An 18,358-nucleotide genomic window follows, 5' to 3' on the forward strand; every position below is an offset into this window, starting at 1 on the left:
AAGGGGAAACAAAGGAGGAGGCAACAATGCTTAATAAGAAATGTAGTCATTACCTTGCCCATGTAATTGTAACCCCTCTGTAGGGTATTTTCACACACACAGAAAAAAAAAAAAACAAGAAAAATAAATAAATAAAAATAAAAATCCATTATTAAACTGATAAGAACAGATACTACACTTGATCTTAGCCAAAAGGCCAAGAAGCAATGGTGGGGGGTGGGGGGTGGGGGTGTAGCTCTAGAGGAGGTGAGAGGGAAAGGATGGGATGGTAGGGGATAAACAAAGGAGGAGGCAACAATGCTGGATAAGAAATGTCCTCATTACCTTGCTCATGAAACTGTAACCCCTTTGTACAGTATTTTCACAATAAAAAAGTTAATTAAAAAATTCATTTTTAATAATTCCCCATGTGACTTTTAAAAACCAGCCCTTTAATTCACTTTTAAAATGTATGCCACGTAAGCCTACGATTGATTTTGTTAAATAGAAATGTATCCTAAAGTATTCAAACTTACCTTACTTTTCCTTTGTGTTTCTGGTGCTAGAGGTAGCCCCCAGGACCTTCCTTACACATGGTAAACAAGAGATCTACCAGGAAGCTACAAGCCTAATCCATTTTCTGTTACTTTATTTTGAGACATAGTCAGACTATGTCTAGTCAGGCTAGAACTGGCCTCTAACTCAAAATCCTCCTTTTTCTGCCTCCAGAGTATTGGGCATATACTTCCACTCTTGGCTTCAAAAATCATTTTTTTATTTGCCACAAAGTTATCGTGAAATGTGAACAAGAAACAGCATGTGGAGGCTAAAGTAAATTGGAAATAAAGATTTCTAAGAAACAGTTTCTGAATGGGAATTGTATTAATGTATAGAACACCCACCAACAACCCACTTACTGCCATAATCAATTCTTCTTCAGGCTCTCAGAAGTACTACGAGCCACATGTCTGCCATTTCTAGCTTGGTCTGTCCGTCTCTCCCTCTCTGTCTTTTCTATTGCAGTATTATTCCCAAACACTTTAAAGAAATTAATGGTGGGAAAAGGACATCTTACAAAGCCATCTTATTTAAGCTGAAAATGCTTTGTTTAAAATTCTTTACCGAGAAAAAAAATGTATTACTGCTGAAGACAGAGAACTGAGAATTGTCATGAATGGATTACACACACACACATTTTCTCATCTTCTATGTTTTCAGGCTGATGGTGAGGCTGTGAAAAGCTTTGTGGCTGAATACAACAGTGCAGGAAGCAGCAATCCCAGGCAGGGTCTGCCTCCAAATCCCATTATCTTCCCTCAAACTTGCTTCAGTCAATTTACTTTATCCCTACTTGATTACATTCATATGTAAAGGTTGTTTATTGGAACCAAGAGTTTCATAAGCCAGCTAGAAGCTATGTGATATAAATTTGCACTTAACCCTATTAACGTTATATTTTTTAAATTCCCAAAGTCTTCCTCTTACATTTTATGTCCTGGGATACAACTCTAAGTATGAGTTCACAATGGTCATCACTTGTAGATGCTAAAAAGTTCCTACATATTTTCTTTGCTTGTATCATTCCTACTTCAAGCTAATTAAAAGTTATATTGGCCACAATAAAGTGACACGTTCTTGAATAGATTTTGTCTTACATAAAAGGAGTTTCCTTTTTAAAATTTAAATTGCAAGGCCATAATATGATTGAACTCAAATAATGGACTATTCTGTATACCACTTCTAATATTGCCTGCCTTAGTTAATTATTTGCCATTTCAATATTTTCCATTTTCCCAACAATGTGTGAATGGGGAAAGGATGACGTATCTTCTATCATTTTATTCCCCATATATCAATGCCCACTTTTAGTCAATGACTTGCTCTCTGTTACCTAGGCTAATTTTTAGAGACATAAGTAAGGGTTATTCTATATTCAGAATCATTTAGAGACTTATTGTTTGAGTTGTAAATAGCACATGATGTTTTAGGTGACACATGTTTATTTCCGCTGAAAGGACATGTCCTATTTTTGAAGAAGGGAAAGAAATTTGTAAGACATCAAATGCTTCTTGCGAAACAATTTGGTGAAATAGATGTAAATGAATCAGAAACATGTGAATTGAATTTCAATGAAAATTAATGGGTTGAAATATGAAAGGGACACTGGCTGTGGGGAAGGAGTGTGGTAAGGCCGGAAGTGACATTTGCTTTGTTTTCATCAGTCTCGGGTTGTTGAAAAATGGCTTACTACTCAGAATTCAACCCCATCCAGATTCTCTGTAGCCTAGGGATTGAAATGCAGAATGGGACAACAACATGCAAATTTACCTCACAGCTTTATCTGGCTCCAATTATAATGGGTGCATTAAACATTGCCACTGTGTAACCCGTTAAAAATCACTTTCAATCTAAAGCTAGTGGTTTTCTATGTCATTCTTTCAAGGGTGAACAACACATTGTGTGTGTTGCTCAAATATATTGTTGTCCCCAGATTTACAGATAAACTTCATCGATATATCTTCTCCCTAACAGAAGATGATCAGATATAAATGAAAGCATGTGAGGCTGAATGTGTATATACACACATGCTTGGGATGGGAAGGGGGGAAATGTTGGAGGATTGGAAAAAAAAGGAAGGGAGAGAAAAAGAAGAAGAGGAAAGGAATAAGTATCTTATGCACAGTTAGGCCATCTGATCCAACTTAAAAGCAAACTCATTCTCATTCAAGCTTAATTATGCAGAGTGCATAAAATATCTACAAACAGCCAACTACCTAGGGCTATATTTATAATTCTAGCTATCCAAGAGACTAAGATCTGAGATCTGAGGCTCACAGTTCCAAGCCAGCCCAGGCAGGAAATTCCATGAGACTTTTTTCTCTAAGTAAGCACCCAAAAAGCTGGAAATGGAGCTCTAGCTTACTAGCTTTGAGATAAAAAATAAAATTAAATTAAAATTAAAAAAAAATAACTCAGGGACATCATCCAGGCATCAAATTCAAGCCCCAGTAAACAAATACAGATATATATATATATATATATATGTATATATATATATATATATATGTATATATATATATATATATATGTATATATACTATGCTGCTATCAATTGCTATCAATTTAAAAATAATTCTGTTACTATAGAAATATTGGAACAAGTAATAAAAGATTTGTAAATAAGTCTCCCAGTCTCAAAATATTAATCCATTTGATATGTGGTAAAAGGGCTCAGTCTCCTAAAACCAAGGACATTTTAAATGTTTCAGAAACTTCCTAGGGGCAAGAAATACCTAACTGGGGTTTGTATTCTTTATATGTGTATTTTGAGATAATATCTGATACTCCTTAGGTAGCTTTCCAAACATGGCACTTAGTAGAGAAACATGTGAAGAGCACTGTCTTTATTAATTGAAAGTGTAGTCGCTGCTGGACTATTGTAATTAGAATGGCTGGTGTAATTGGAATCCAGGTTGCTTAGAGCCGTGCTAAGGGCTCACCAAAGCAGGAAGAGAAAGGAAGTGTCTGTTCGTTGGGTTTATTTGTGCCAAATATTTCATTCCTTTCTCTTCTGGAAAAGTTTCTCCTCTTTGCTTTTGTGCAGGCAAGAAGTTTTGGAATTGCTCTTAAAATACTTATTTCATAATTGGACAGGAGATAAGAGTTTTTTTGAGGGGGAGGTCTTTTAATTATCTTTAAGTCATTGTACAAAGGGGCTTCCCTTCAACATGTCAGTTTATGGTCAATGTCAAGGAGATACGTTTTAAGTTCTGGCATAGCTCTGGTTCATGGAAACTCCAGTGCCTAGGATGTCTGTTTATGAATAGTGTTTTTTGAATAGTGACAATACAACAGGTGCAACTGTTTCTGAGCCCTCGAAGTCACTTTGTGAGTGTGTGTATGTGTGTGTGTGAGAGAGAGAGAGAGAGAGAGAGAAAGAGAGAGAGAGAGTACTGAGGCTCGAACTCAGGGCCTAGGCACTTTCCCCGAGTGTTTGTGCTCAAGGCAAGTGCTCTACCACTTGAGCAAGACTCCACTTCTGGCTTTTTGGTAGTGAATTGGAGATGAGAGTTTCACAGAGGGCTGGGAATGTGGCTCAGTGGCAGAGTGCTTGCCTAACATGCATGAAGCCCTGGGTTTAATTCCTCAGTACCATATAGATAGAAAAAGCCAGAAATTGTGTTGTGGCTCAAGTGGTAGAGTGCTAGCCTTGAGCAAGAGAACCTTAGGGACAGTGCCCAGGCCCTGAATTCAAGCCCATGACTGGCATTAAAAAAAAGTCTCACAGATTTTCCTACCTGGACTGACAAGAACTCAGATCTCTGTCTCCTGAACAGCTAGAGTTACCAGTGTGGGCTACCAGCCCTTGGATTAAAAGTCACCCTTAAGGTTTCGTTAGTCATCAACAACAAAGTTCATGAACAGTGTTGACTGCATGTTTATCATCATCTACAATCACTATCTCTAAACTCCTCAGCAAAGTGCCACTGTGAAACGTCTAACCTCAGAGCATTGTTGTCATGGTGTAGCTTCTTTGAGGAAGGGCATCTGTTTCTTCGTGTCCATCGTGATTTGCTGGAGTCTTCTGTCTCTTGGAAGTGTAACAGGACCTCATCCCTTGCTTTTTGTCTTGTCCTGCTCCCTCACAGGCCTATCCTTGTAGCAGCGACAAGGAATGTGAAGTGGGAAGATACTGTCACAGTCCCCACCAAGGATCGTCGGCCTGCATGGTGTGCCGGAGGAAAAAGAAGCGCTGTCACAGAGATGGCATGTGTTGCCCTGGTAACCGCTGTAACAACGGTGAGAGACACCGCTGCATGGCCACAGGCTGCCTTTCCCATGCAGGAAGCCTGTCCACAAGTGTAGTCTAACTTCTGTCTCAGGCTCTTGAAGTACAAGTCCCTCTTTAGAGTTGGGAAGGAATGGGATCATGATTTATGTAGCATGAGGTCACCTGGATCGCCTCCCGAACTTTAGTTTTCCTGGGCTCTGCCCACCTTCTGTGTTTTATGCTGTACTCTCATCTACAAACACTGCAAACTACCCACAAGTGCAGAATACATAAGTGAAGGCATGCAAAAGAGCCAAAGAGGAACCAGCTGTGACTCAATAATGAAGCCCTGAGTCCTTTTCCCAGTCCCATAGCAGGTTTATGTTTAAGATGGCCTGTGGCATGCTCATCTGGTGATGGGGTGATTGGTTCTTGGTTTTAGCCCCCAGACTGGCTTCACGAATGTCAGTAAGTGCAGGAAGTCAACTCAGCATTCATGATGAAATGGAGCATTACAAGCAATATACAATAGAAATTTTACTTGCAGAAGGTGATAATGAACACATATTACTGAGTCATATAAAAGAATTTAATGAGGCTCATATTCATGCCAACTGTAAGTGCCTTGGACAAGATGTGAAGGAAAAATGACTTCACACTGTTAGGGAGGGATGCAGTATAGACTAAGAAGGTGCTGTTTGTGAACCCAGAACCCCAGATCCAAAGACTAGATGTCTGGTCACATGATTTTAAAACTCAAGAGCTAACATAACTTCTACTATCAAATTACTATTCTAAGCACTTCATTTACAGTTACCATAACTCAATGTGGTTAATTCTGTCTTCATTCCCATTTTTATCCTTTTGCCCAAAGTTCTTTGATTTTTGAAAGAAACCAGATTTAGATGAAGGAGGGCAGGCTTCAGAGCAAGAGTATTTTATGCTCTCAGTAAGTAATTCAAAGAATAAATGGATGGAGAAAGAGTATGAGAGAGTGTGTGTTAGAGAGAAACAGTAGGCCAACAAAGACACAAATAGATAAATGGTTTCCTATCTTACATCAGGACATGGAAGTGAAGTGATTTCATTGCTTATATCCCCATCTCTAGGAATCTGCATTCCAGTCACAGAGAGCATCCTTACCCCTCACATCCCAGCTCTGGATGGTACCCGGCACAGAGATCGAAGCCATGGCCATTTCTCCAACCATGACCTGGGATGGCAGAATCTAGGGAGACCACACACCAAAATATCACACATCAAAGGTATGACTCTTTATGTTTCCAGGTTTCTTTTTCTTTTCTTTCCGTTAGTGGTATAGCAGGGTTGAGTCTCTGTGAAGCTTTAGCTCCTTCCAGATAGGCCTGGAATGAATTCCAGCCTTGGATAGGGACTCCATCCTTGGATGTGAATACCACCTGCTGTTCTGGTCCTCCAGCCTAAATGCAATAGTGGCTTTGCCTCATTCTCTGGTAATTCTTCATTCACCCTCTACCCATAAAGCCAAAGACTTTCTGTTTCAAGGACTCAAAAGTGTCCTGGCTGGACTCTGATAGCTGGTGTTAGATGTCCCTGAGAAATTCTACTTTCTCTTTGAATCTGAGGTTTTCTTAGATCTGCTCCCAAAGGGAACAAATTGATTAGTTTTAAGTCCAACTTTTAGTTTAAGGTTTTTTTTTGTTGTTGTTGTTCATTCATGCAATAGAGAAAAGGACAATGATTAGGGAACTAGCATGAGAAGGTAAAAATTAGATGAAGCACAGACTTGGTTTTTATTCAACTTGATATTCAGAAGAGAGGAAGCCAGGGAGAATGCAATCATAATATTCAGTGTACATATGTGAAAAAGGAACCAGGGAAATGGAGGGAATAGGTAGGTCTGGGAGAAATTGGGGGATGAGGAATGGAAAGGGTGTTACTGGCCAGGATGCATTGTATTTATAAACTGACAGAGTGATCCCTTTGTACAATTCTTGGAAGAAAACAAAAATAGCAATTTTAAGAAGAAACTTGACAGTCAGATGGTACCAAGTGGAAACTTACCACAAATGCATTTTCCTGACTAACAGGAGAGCCAAATGGTACACCAGACTTTTCATTATAAATGGTAGAAGCCCATAAGATAGTGTGAGTGATAGTATCAGCCATACTACTGGTCACAAAAGGGTAATAATTTCTCAAGTGTCTTTGGCCATGTTCTCCATAGGGCATGAAGGGGACCCCTGCCTGCGATCATCAGACTGCATTGAAGGGTTTTGCTGTGCTCGTCATTTCTGGACCAAAATCTGCAAACCAGTGCTGCACCAAGGGGAAGTCTGCACCAAACAGCGCAAGAAAGGCTCTCATGGGCTGGAAATCTTCCAGCGGTGTGACTGTGCGAAGGGTCTGACTTGCAAAGTATGGAAAGATGCCACTTACTCTTCCAAAGCCAGACTCCATGTGTGTCAGAAAATCTGATCACCACTGGGGGAAAAAAATCCGCAGTAACAGACTGTGAATCTGTGTATTTAATGCATTATGGCATGGTGGAAAATAAGGCTTGGAATGCAGAGGAATGGCTGGAGGGAGGGATAGGGTAAGAAGAGAGATCACAGACAGATAAAGGAAAGGAGAACTAACTGGATCAGAATGGGCGTCTTTCCATTATGCAATTTCTTTCTGTAAATAATGTACACATTTGTGAAAATGCTGTTATTAAAAAAAATAAAAAGCACACAGTGGAAATTACTGACAAATACCATGTGCCTTTCCAGAAGCTAAGAAAGTTCCTTTAAATTGCTGATTACTTACGCAAATAATCTAAAGCTATATTCCCATTCAGAGTTAGAGTTTCACAAAATAACTCCATGATTCCTTGATATCAGATAAGCTAAAACATGATGAGCTAATAAACAGGAAGTGAAAACATACAACATAATTAATTTGTGTAGTTAATTTGAAACTCTGACCACTCAATTAAAGGTCTTTGGAGACAAGATTTTAAAAAGCAATCAGTATTTTTCCATGTAATGTTAAGATCATGACAGAAGTTTTTCAAGGCCTTTAAAGGAAATCAGACTTGCTTATCCTCAAATTGCTTGTTTCCATTTTTAATTTTTTAAAATGTCACCTGTATTTCATAAGAATCCCTTTAAGACAAAAACAGATCCTTAATTCTGAAGCAATAACATTGTATTTATGCTGATTGGATGCGATTCCTACTGTGAATATGTATGTTTTCTTTTCCAAACCTTACATATTAATTGTGACTAGTGCAATACATGCACAGTGCAGAATTTTCAGAGATTGCAAAAAAAAATATTAAAGATGTCCAAAATGAGTGGGAAGGAAAGCTATTTTTAAACAGCTTTGATGTAACCTACATTTTATAGAAGTTGACTGGTAAATACATTTAAGTTTTACATGCTTCCCAGCAGAGTAGAATGAAACAGATGACAGACACTTGGGCAATAGATAGCTGAACCATGAAGAAGGACAGTAAGGAAAGAAGGGAAGTTGCCCTCAGATCCTTTGTCGGAAGCACACGCTGACTTATCAGCTTTGAGGCCAGAGGCAACACAAACTAAAATGGAAGTTCTCCATGGAGATTGCTACTGGAATATTGACTATCCAGAGGAGATCACTGTGAGGTTACTTGCCCCTTCTATCCCCAAAATACTTATTTTATATTTTTACGGTTGTAAAATAACATAGGAGATTTGGCAAATGGGACTTGAAAGTTGGGAGAAATAGGATATTCCACTGCCCTCCTTTAGTATTTTTTTTCTGCTAAATAAAATGTATTTTTATCTTTAAAAATACTGTGCAAGTAATTAAAAGATTTAGTGCAATTAATAAAACTACAGACACAGGAGGTCTGTCAATACCAACCAAATGATCAAAGTAAAGGCAAAATGCACCTATCTTATTGATGTTTGACATTGATTCTTTACATGTTACAAATAAGTACAAATTATTAAGATATTCTATCATGTAAAAAACATGTGAAAACATAGCTAAGGGAAAGAAATCTAGAAATTGGAGTAGAGTGTCCCATCCTGTACATAAATTTGAATATTTTGCTGTAATTTAAGGAATTTGCCAGGAGTGTTGCAGGAAGAGAAGCTATTTCTTCTTAAATTCAGTTATGAATAAACAACTTAGTTATAGATGTTCTTCACAAAGAAGGAAATCCTCCTTAAGCATTTAAGTGACCAGTGGTATCATCTAACTTTTCTTCACTAATCTTTCCTGGCAAGCAGCTGTTTGATTGTCAAAGATATAATTAACATTTTCTGTAGCCATTAAGGTTAAAAAGATAATAATTCGTTAAATCTAGGTATTGCTACTCTATGGATGCCACATGTTCTAAATTAAAACAAAACTCACTTGACTTAAAAATATCTCAGTGCTTATTATGCCTAGAACATAAAAAGGGAAAGAGATTATCTAGTTGCTGTTCCTTTTTCATTTTTGTAGATCACAAGTCACTACTCTTCTACTTAAGCCCTCTCTGAGGTCTCAAATTCACATTCTCCCAGTTAGACATTGAATCTGGGTCTATGTATCTATTCAGAATTTCAGCTTCCCCCCCCCCCCCACCCCACATTCACCAAGATAAGTAGGATTTTACAGTTTTCATACCTGCAAAACCAAAATTACAATTTGGTTAATCCAAGAGCCACGATTTGTGCAAGCAAGTGGTGTAAGTTTGTTGAGATGAAAATGCAACATTTCAGTGAAATATTTCCTCTAGGACAATTACATTTGCAATCTGTTTTCCACATTATTTCCCTTATATACGTCTTTTTCAAAAGTTATTATTTGAAGTAATTTATTTACAGGAAATGTTAATGAGATGTATTTTCTTATAGATATATTTCTTACAGAAAGCTTTGTAGCAGAATATATTTGCAGCTGTTGACTTTGTAATTTAGGGGAAATGTATAATAAGATAAAATATATTAAATGTTTCTCTTCCAAAAATTGAATTCAAATTTCCATGTGTTTTGCTTATGGGAAAGGCATTTGTAGAATCACAGAGTGCAACTGGATTTGGTCTGAATTTTTCAGGTTGGGTTGGAGTCCTTCAAATGATAGCTCCATAAGTTCCAAGCCTTCTTCCTACTAATGAGGCAGCTCATTTCATGGTAGGACAGCTATAATTGTTAAAAGTTATTTTTTTTATTAAACCAAAGTAGTCTGGCTTGCAAGTGCCAGCAATTTATTCTTCCTTTGCCTTTTGGAAAGTCTTAGGAAAAGGACATTTTAAATTTCTTCCAAATACTTGATGACTGGTAGTATATCCCCACAGTCTTCCCTCTTGGTGGAAATTTGCCAACACAGATGTACCAGCATGCTTCTGGAAGTGTTACAGCTCCATATGGCACAAAACTAAAGATGTCTATCTATAGATGTTAATGGAGCACATTACCAGGGTGCTGTGATCTCAAATCTACTTTCAAAGAAGCACATCTTTCCTCTGCTTTCTGAGTTATGTATTTGAACAAGTATACTCACCAGCCATGAGACTACGGATGGTTGTAAAAGTTCACATTGTGTTAAGATGTGAATGGGCTGGAATATAGAAAGTACTTATCCTATGACATATAGGATGGATTAAGTGTAGGCAGGGTAATTTAATGAAGCCAGGACAGTCCCAGAGCTGGAGGTAAGAGCTGCAGATGCCTCTAGTCCTGCTGAAGAAGTTTCACATTAATTTTGTTAGTCATATGGGGAAATGCCTAGTTAGCTATTCCCTTCAATTGAAATGTTTGTATCTCCTGTTTGATATGTTTATTTAACAATGTAGCAACCAGATGGTTCTCTTTTCCAATACACACAGTGACACAATCTGAGAAGTGACACATTGTCCTTACTTCCCTCTTAAGCCAAAGAAATCAAATACCTAATTGTCTCCATAGTCTTTTACTTTTACTTTTCTTTTTATTTGACTTCAGGCCATTTAAGGAAAAGGGGCTTTTTAAAAGGCCAGATGGTAGATTACTCTGTTGCAGATGAAACTAATATTAAAGAATATAACATGGATCTATGGACAAGGCCAATCCTGATACTGAACACCACAAATAAGTTCTGATAGTGACAGAACAGAATAACATATTTCTTTTGTAGTAGATTGGCACCAAAGAGGGTGGATTGAAGTGAGAAGATCTCAGTTCTCAGCCTTGTGAGTAGTTAGGATTACAGATGTTAACCACAGTACCCAGCTTTCTTCAAAAATGTTATTCAACAATAGTCTCAAACTAGACAATTCATATCATATAACAGGAATGAGTGAGGGAAGTAGAGAGAGAAATATTGTGATTCTGTTAACCTTAACATAATCCCTGAAGACATTGTTCCTCAGATTATTATATGGTGAAGACACTGGCTTAAAACAAACCCTGAGCTGAGCACTTGTGGATCACACCTGTAATCTTAGCTAGTCAGAGGCTGAGATCTTAGGATCATGGTTTAAAGCCAGCCTGGACAGGAATGTCCAGGAGACTCTTATCTCCAATTAACCACCAGAAAACTGGAAGTGGAACTGTGGCTCAAAGTGGTAGAGCACTGGCCTTGAGTGTAAAAGCTCAGGGACAGCACCCAGGCCAAGTTTAAGCCCCACAACTGACAAAAAACAAAACAAACAAATAACAACACCAACAACAGCAAAAACCTGATCAGCAGGGCAGTGTTCTGACTTCTGACTTGAATATTGCCTGTCCCCTCAAAGGTTCATATGTAGGGAAATGAGTCTCTTGGGTGACAATATTGAAAGATGGTATAGACTTGTAAGAGATGTGGCTTATTGATAAGTCAGTAGTACCCTGAGGATTGTCCTCAGAAGGAATTCACAGCCTCTCTGTTTTGGTTTGAGATGTATTCCCTGGGGAGAAATTAAACTACAAAAATTAAGTCTTCTTGTATGTTAAAGTTAAACAAGTTGAAGTCCTAAGTAATGTTTGTAATCATTATTTTCTTTTAGGGAGAAAACAAAAAAATTAGGGTTCAACTTCTTCAAATTCTATTTTCTCTATTACTATGTATTTACCCCTGCCTTTGCCAGAGGGTTCCTTGGTGCAGGTGTGAACTAGAACTCCTTCAGCAATGGTGGTTTAAATAGTCACAAGAAGGAGTGGGCCTTTGTTGGGACCTCAGAAGATGTAATTAATTCAACAGTAGTCTCTGATAAACCTTACTTGTGTTGAAGGACAGTAAACTTGCAGAGCACAAAAGGGTTAAGCCAAAAGTGCTATGGCATTTAGAAAAACAAGTCAATCTCTAGTTCTTAGAGCCGATACCTTAGGCACATGAAGGAAGGAATGAAGAGATGAGAAAAATCTTTATCTTTACTTAAAAAAATGCCAGTCAATCTATACCTGGTATCTGGAACTCATAATGAGTTAATGAGGTTAAACTTCCTTGGGAAAAAATATCCCATCAATATGACAGCGTATTTGAATGCATAGACAGGTAGGAGAAGCAGCACCTGTGCTATTCAGTCTTCTTTTACAGAGTAAGTGGTGTTTGGGGCATTGTCCTCCACATGTAAAGCTGGTCAGCGTTAGAGATTTGTCATGGTAGAGCCTCATAGGACTCCTTTCTTATCCATATAGCATATCCAAAGCACACCAGTGCCTATTGCAGAATTGACTCTGTCTAAGGACCCCAAAATCTCTTTTAAGAGTTGTGTCACATTGAGGTTTTATTGTTTTATGCTTCATCCTTGCAAGGGCTTAAATTGTGGGAACATATCCACAGATGACTGAAATCAAATTGCTATTGATGCTTGGGAAATTATCTTAGCACAAGGTTCAATCCTTAAGATCCTAGCAGATAGTTCTGCTATGGTTGTGTCCCATTGTTGGGAACTTAGTCTCAAAAATGGTGGTATGGACTTTCAGGAGTGGAGATTGGTGGGAGAGCCTTAGGTCATGGTGTGGGCATGCCTCCAGAAGAGACTGTGGGTCATTTCTTTCTTTTTTATGTTTTCCAGTCCTGGGCCTTGAACTCAGGGCTTGGGTACTGTCCCTGAGCTTCTTTTGCTCAAGGCCAGCACTCTACCACTTGAGCCCCAGCATCACTTCTGGCTTTTTCTGTTTATGTGGTACTGAAGAGTCGAACCCAGGGCTTCATGTATGCTAGGCAAGCACATTCCCAGCCCTCCTAGCCCTCCTCATTCATTTCTGTATCAAAATGTGAGCACTCATTCTGTCAAGCTCTCCTGCCATCTGCCATTTGCCACAAAGTCTTTACCAAACTTTTACCAAATTCAAGCACAATGCTCTTGAAGAGCCCAAACTTCACACTAAACATTTTCCCTTTTCAAAGATCGATCCTGCTCAATTTCACTGTAGTAATGCAAAGATGACTAATACAACTCCAACCATATTCTGCAAGAGCTCAGCAGTTCTGTGGGCTAGTCAATTAAGGCCAAGAATCAAAGCAATCATGTCTACACTCTCACCTTGTCATTTCAGTTGTTGTTTTAGTACCAGGAATAGAAAGAAAGAAAAACTAAACACCTTGACATTACAAGAGAGAAAGTTAAGCAGGAAGAAAACTGAAGCCAAGTGAAAAAAGGAGAAGGGAAAATTGATTAGTGTTGTCTTAGAGTCTCTAGTCAGGGAAGGTAATCTTAGGGAAGGCAGCCTTTGAGCGGAAACCAGTCAGCCAAAGGATTGGTAATGAAAAAGTCTTGAGAAACACTGAGCTAGTCAGAGAAAGAAAAAAAATGGAAGCACTGAGAATTGGAAGAAGGTGATGGTAGGAAAAGCAAAAAAAAAAAAAAAAAAAAAAAAAAGACAGAAGACAAGGCTGGAGAAGGAACTAGGGAAGACTGTGTTTAACCTTATCAGTGATCATATATTTATCAGTGATCATATATTTTATGTTAAAAAGATACAGAGCTTTGGAGAAGAGAAGCAGCATAAGTCAATTTATATTTTCCAAGGATTGCCCAGGCTGATTTGTGGATGGCCTTTAGAACTAGCTGGACTTAAGTTATGTAAGCGGCAGCACCATGGCATTGGCTACTAACTAGATGAAGGTTGCTAAAGAAAAGCTCTCTTGTTGGGCTGGGAAGGTAGCTCAGTGGTAGAGCACTTGCCTTGCATGCTCGAGGCCCTGGGTTCGATTCCTCAGCACCACGTAAGAAAAAAGCCGGAAGTGGCGCTGTGGCTCAACTGGTAGAGTGCTAGCCTTGAGCTGAAGAGCTGAGGGACAGCGCCCAGGCCCAGAGTTCAGGCCCCATGACCAGACCCAAAAGAAAAAAAGAAAAGCTCTCTTGCTGTAATCCTAGTTACTCAGGAGGCTGGGATCTAAGGATCATGATTCCAAGCCAGTCAGGGCAGAAAACTCCATGAGACTATTATGCTCAATTAACCAACAGGAAAGCTGGAAGTGAAATTGTGACTCAAGTGGTAGAGCACCAGCCTTGAGAAAAATCTGAGGAACAGCACCCAGTCCCTGAGTTCAAGCCCCAGTAAAGAAAAGAAAGAAAGAAAGAGAGAAAGAAAGAACGAGAGAGAGAGAGAGAGAGAGAGAGAGAAAGAAAGCAAGCAAGAAAGAAAGAAAGAAAGAAGGGGAAGGGAGGGAGGAAGAAAGAAGCAAAAAAGAAAGAAAATCTCTTTAAGTCTAGCAGAACAATTAGGAGCACAGAAAGAAATAGCTGATAAGAAAAGTTTGAAAATGCCTCTCTTCTATATGGGGCCCTTGTATTTAGGATATATAAAAGAATTGCTTGACAAGACTTTTGAAAGCAGTCCTTCATAGGCCTCTCTGAAGGAAGGAGATACTGCATCAACAGAAAGGTTTGTTGGAGGCACTAAGGGAGTGGTTGAGGACACGCAGGGAGGCCAGGATGATATAGAGCTGGTAAGCCTGAGGTCAGGGCACAAGGACTGGGCAGTTAAAAGTGAGAGTGCGGGAAAGGTGCATCTAGTCAAGCGATGGAAATCCTAAAAGGTGCTAATAGGAAGCTTCAATGTGATACATATGTCAAAGGGTGTCAAAGAAAACTTACAGGAAGAAAATAGTTGACTCACAGCAGTAGGTTTAGAAAATTACTTCAACAAAGGGTGTAGCTCAGGCAACACTTCCACTGACATCAGGCCAGTGAATTGCATGAAAGGCCAATTTGTCAAAGTAACTCAAGAGTTCTCTTTGAGTATTAAGTAATCGTAGAGTGCAGGGCCTGGGAATTCTAAAGGAATAACAATATGCAAGTAATTGAAGTACTTTCAGGAGAAACACACTTGCCATTATACCTCTCACACATACGTCATGAATACCACAGCACACAACCTTTTAAAATTTCCTGGAGGGTCAACGTCTCTTATAGATGCCATGGACTTGTTTTATTTGTTCCACACCTTCCCACTTCACTGCACCTGCTACACCAGTCATCATTGTGTGTTTAATGGCCAGTCAGCCTCCAGGGCCCTTTAACAGATGGAGAACATCAGATCAGCTAGCACATGTAAGATATTCTAAGATCTATTTAAGCTTTTCAGACAGAACTGGAAATGAAGATCATTTTGTCTTCTTCCATTACAGTTTCAACCCACCGTCTATCATTTCTTCCAGCTGTGATCTTGTCTGTCCCAACAGCCCTTGATTGTGTGCCCAATTGTATGCCATACTTAAAGCTGATTTAGGCTGCAGTAAGACGGAGCAACATTGAAGTTGTTAAACACACACTGATGTCTTCAAAGCCCACAAGCTGCAAATACAGTGACACTGCCTTTTATAATGCTACAGTGCAAAGCACAGAGACTCTTGCTTTACATCTTTTAAGGGATTTAAAAATTTTCTTTGAGGAGAAAACTCCCCAATATACTATCACTATGGCATTCATTTTAAGAGAGGCCTGATGCACACATTTGAAAATAGAAACATGGAACTGTTAGACTATTTAAAAAGAGGGGAAGAAAGAGCAATAGAGTGGGTGAATTTGACTAATGTATACTATATGAGCACACTGAAATATCATAGGGCTACCCTTTTGCATAATTAATATATGCTAACAAAAAAAGTGTTTCTTTCCTTAAAGGAAAGCAACAATGTGAAGAATCCACTTCAGAAAAACCAAAATTTACATATTTGCTTTCCTTTCCTAGCCATATGCACGTTTAAACCGACACTCTCACAGCTTATAAGCTAATCAATTTTAACTGGTTTCCGTAAAAGTAGTTCAAGTTGGAAAGACCTCTATTAAAGGTTATAATTGCTGAAATTACTAAAATTAAGTATATGTGTGAAAACAATGAAAGTAACCTGATTGTTTGAATAGTGTAGGAGATTGATTGAGAAACTGCTTCAGGATCTGAGGTTTTACTGCATCTTGAGCTTCTTTCTGAGGTGGGCCATAGGAAAACAGTTGCAAAAGTTCTAATGATGAGAATGAAGGGTTCAAAGAATACATCCTCTTGGCTCTTGCCCTAATCTAATTGATATACTTAGAAAGTGGCTTTTTCAAACACCTAGATGGATTTTTCCTCTAGGCCCAGTAGTGATGCCTATGAGTCTTAAGCATGGATCTTCAACAGACCATTGCTTTTTCCTAACCCTGCTCACATCATCATACAAAAAAATAATTCTCTTTGTCCTCTCTATCTGTGGCTCCTCAGCCATGCAATCCTGATCTTTCATTTGTTTACTGCCCTAATCTGACCTGATCTGTTAGTCTGTCATTCCTTCTCATTGTCCTCTTCTATAATCTATGAAAGTCAATATGGTAACATTGTAAGAATGGTAAATCAACAAAACCAGAGCTTCATTGGGTTTCCTAACATGTTTAGTTTGGTCTACAAGTGCTTCTAGGAAAATGGGCATTATTTGCCAACATTTAGAAAATTGAAAAATTATTCTACAAAGTATGGATTTTTATATTCTCTTGGAAAGCAAAGCAGAGCAAAAAAAAAATCTGAGCTACAGGAAAATTGTGAGCCTGACTTCTGTCTGATAAATACAAGAGTTCTCTCACTTGATTTCCCATCATTCCTTAATGTTTTGAGTATCCTTTTTGCTTCATAAAACTATGTTATTCATTATGGGGGGGGGGTTATCACACCATTCTTCATTTACAAATACTCTAAGGTCTCTCAGTCTTTGGTGAAGATAGACCTTTCTTTTTCTTTTCTTTTTCTTTCTTTCTTTTTTTTTTTGGTCCGGTCATGGGGCCTGAACTCTGGGCCTGGGCACTGTTCCTCAGCTCTTCAGCTCAAGGCTAGCGCTCTACCACTTGAGCCACAGCGCCACTTTCGGTTTTTTTCTTTTTGCTTATGTGGTGCTGAGGAATCGAACCCAGGGCCTCAGGCATGCAAGGCAAGCACTGTACCACTGAGCCACCTGCCCAGCCCAGATAGACCTTTCTTGAAGTTCAGTTTCTTGACCTGGCTTCCTATCTCTTGCTTTCTCTATTCCACCACGATTATTGTATTTCTGGTTCCTTGAACTCACCCACTTTGTTTCATCAAACCCATGCCGTTTCCAGTCTTAATTATAAATTCCACATACACATCCTTACAAGAATTACACAGCCTGTTCTCCTCATTACAGAGAGGCTTATCGAGTGTTACCTTAAAAAAATATCCGTCCTCTAGAACCTGAAGGCTCCTTTCTAAGGGGAAAATCTATTGTCTTGTCTCATCTTTCTTTCCTCTAGTTTCTCTTTCTTTTCTTTAAACTCCAGCACCAGCCTCATTGATCAGTAAATCCGTACATTGTAGCAGCAAGTGAATGATTCCTGAATGACTGTTGTAGGGTTCAGATTGTGAATGCTGCTTCATCCCAGGATTAAGAGGTACGAGAGTTATTGCACAGTATGAAAACCAGATGGTGTTATTTTAATTAGAGTAATAGGTGTTCTTCATTGAGAAAAGTGCACTAACATAGCCAAAATATATCATCGTGATCATTAAAAAATATTTTTTATTGTGAAAATACTGTAGAGAGGGGTTACAATTACATGGGCAAGAAATGAGTACATTTCTTATCAAGCATTGTAGCCTCCTCCTTTGTTTCCCCTTCCCATCCCTTCCCATCCTTCCCCCCACCCAATCCTCCCCGCCGCCCCCCACCAAAGTTGTAAAGTTCGTTTTCGACATAATGACTTGTACTTCTCATTGTTGCAATGGGTCCACCTGTATCCCTATTTAAATGATTTGTTTTTCCCCTTCCCCTCCATAACTTATACCGACATGAAATACAGTGAAAGCAGGGGTTATACTGTGGGGGAGGGACATACAAAGCAACAAAGAAATAATCTTATAAATGTGATAGAAACAATCGCATGAAAGAAAAAAAATATTGACAAGGAATTGTCAAGCAGTTACTTTAGAATAGCCTTAAATTTTTGTTGTTGAAAATTATCTTTCCATTACCGTGTACTTGTAAACATTTTCCAAAATTTCTTTCACACTCTTTCAGTTCTTTTAATGATAAGACAAAAAGTAGCTATGTCTTATTTGTGGTTGTTTTTTGTTTTTGTTTGTTTGTTTGTTTTGATTGGTCATGGTGCCTGAAATCTGGGCCTGCACACTGTCCCAGCTATGTCTTAAAAAAGTACATAAACATAGGCACTTGATGCTTCATTTTTGGTGTGTGTGTGTGTGTGTGTGTGTGTGT

The 18,358-nt window shown here is 38.7% G+C and overlaps 1 protein-coding gene and 1 non-coding gene across 2 annotated transcripts in view; one reads left to right on the top strand and one right to left on the bottom strand.

Moving 5' to 3' along the window:
• Dkk2 (dickkopf WNT signaling pathway inhibitor 2) overlaps window positions 1–8,916 on the top strand; it is a 96,947-nt gene extending 88,031 nt beyond the window's left edge. The window contains exons 2-4 of the mRNA XM_042701890.1: window positions 4,629–4,779; window positions 5,860–6,015; window positions 6,957–8,916. Of these exons, the coding sequence (XP_042557824.1) occupies window positions 4,629–4,779; window positions 5,860–6,015; window positions 6,957–7,207 (558 nt within the window). The 3' untranslated portion in view covers window positions 7,208–8,916. The remainder of the gene's footprint in view (window positions 1–4,628; window positions 4,780–5,859; window positions 6,016–6,956) is intronic.
• On the bottom strand, window positions 12–208 carry LOC122127275. Its single transcript, XR_006151111.1, has one exon. It is a non-coding gene; the product is annotated as a U2 spliceosomal RNA (small nuclear RNA).
• Window positions 8,917–18,358: the final 9,442 nt, after the last annotated feature.

The sequence above is a fragment of the Dipodomys spectabilis genome, unplaced genomic scaffold (genome assembly GCF_019054845.1).
Source record: "Dipodomys spectabilis isolate Male_0828 unplaced genomic scaffold, ASM1905484v1 ptg000297l, whole genome shotgun sequence".
Classification (NCBI taxonomy): domain Eukaryota; kingdom Metazoa; phylum Chordata; class Mammalia; order Rodentia; family Heteromyidae; genus Dipodomys; species Dipodomys spectabilis.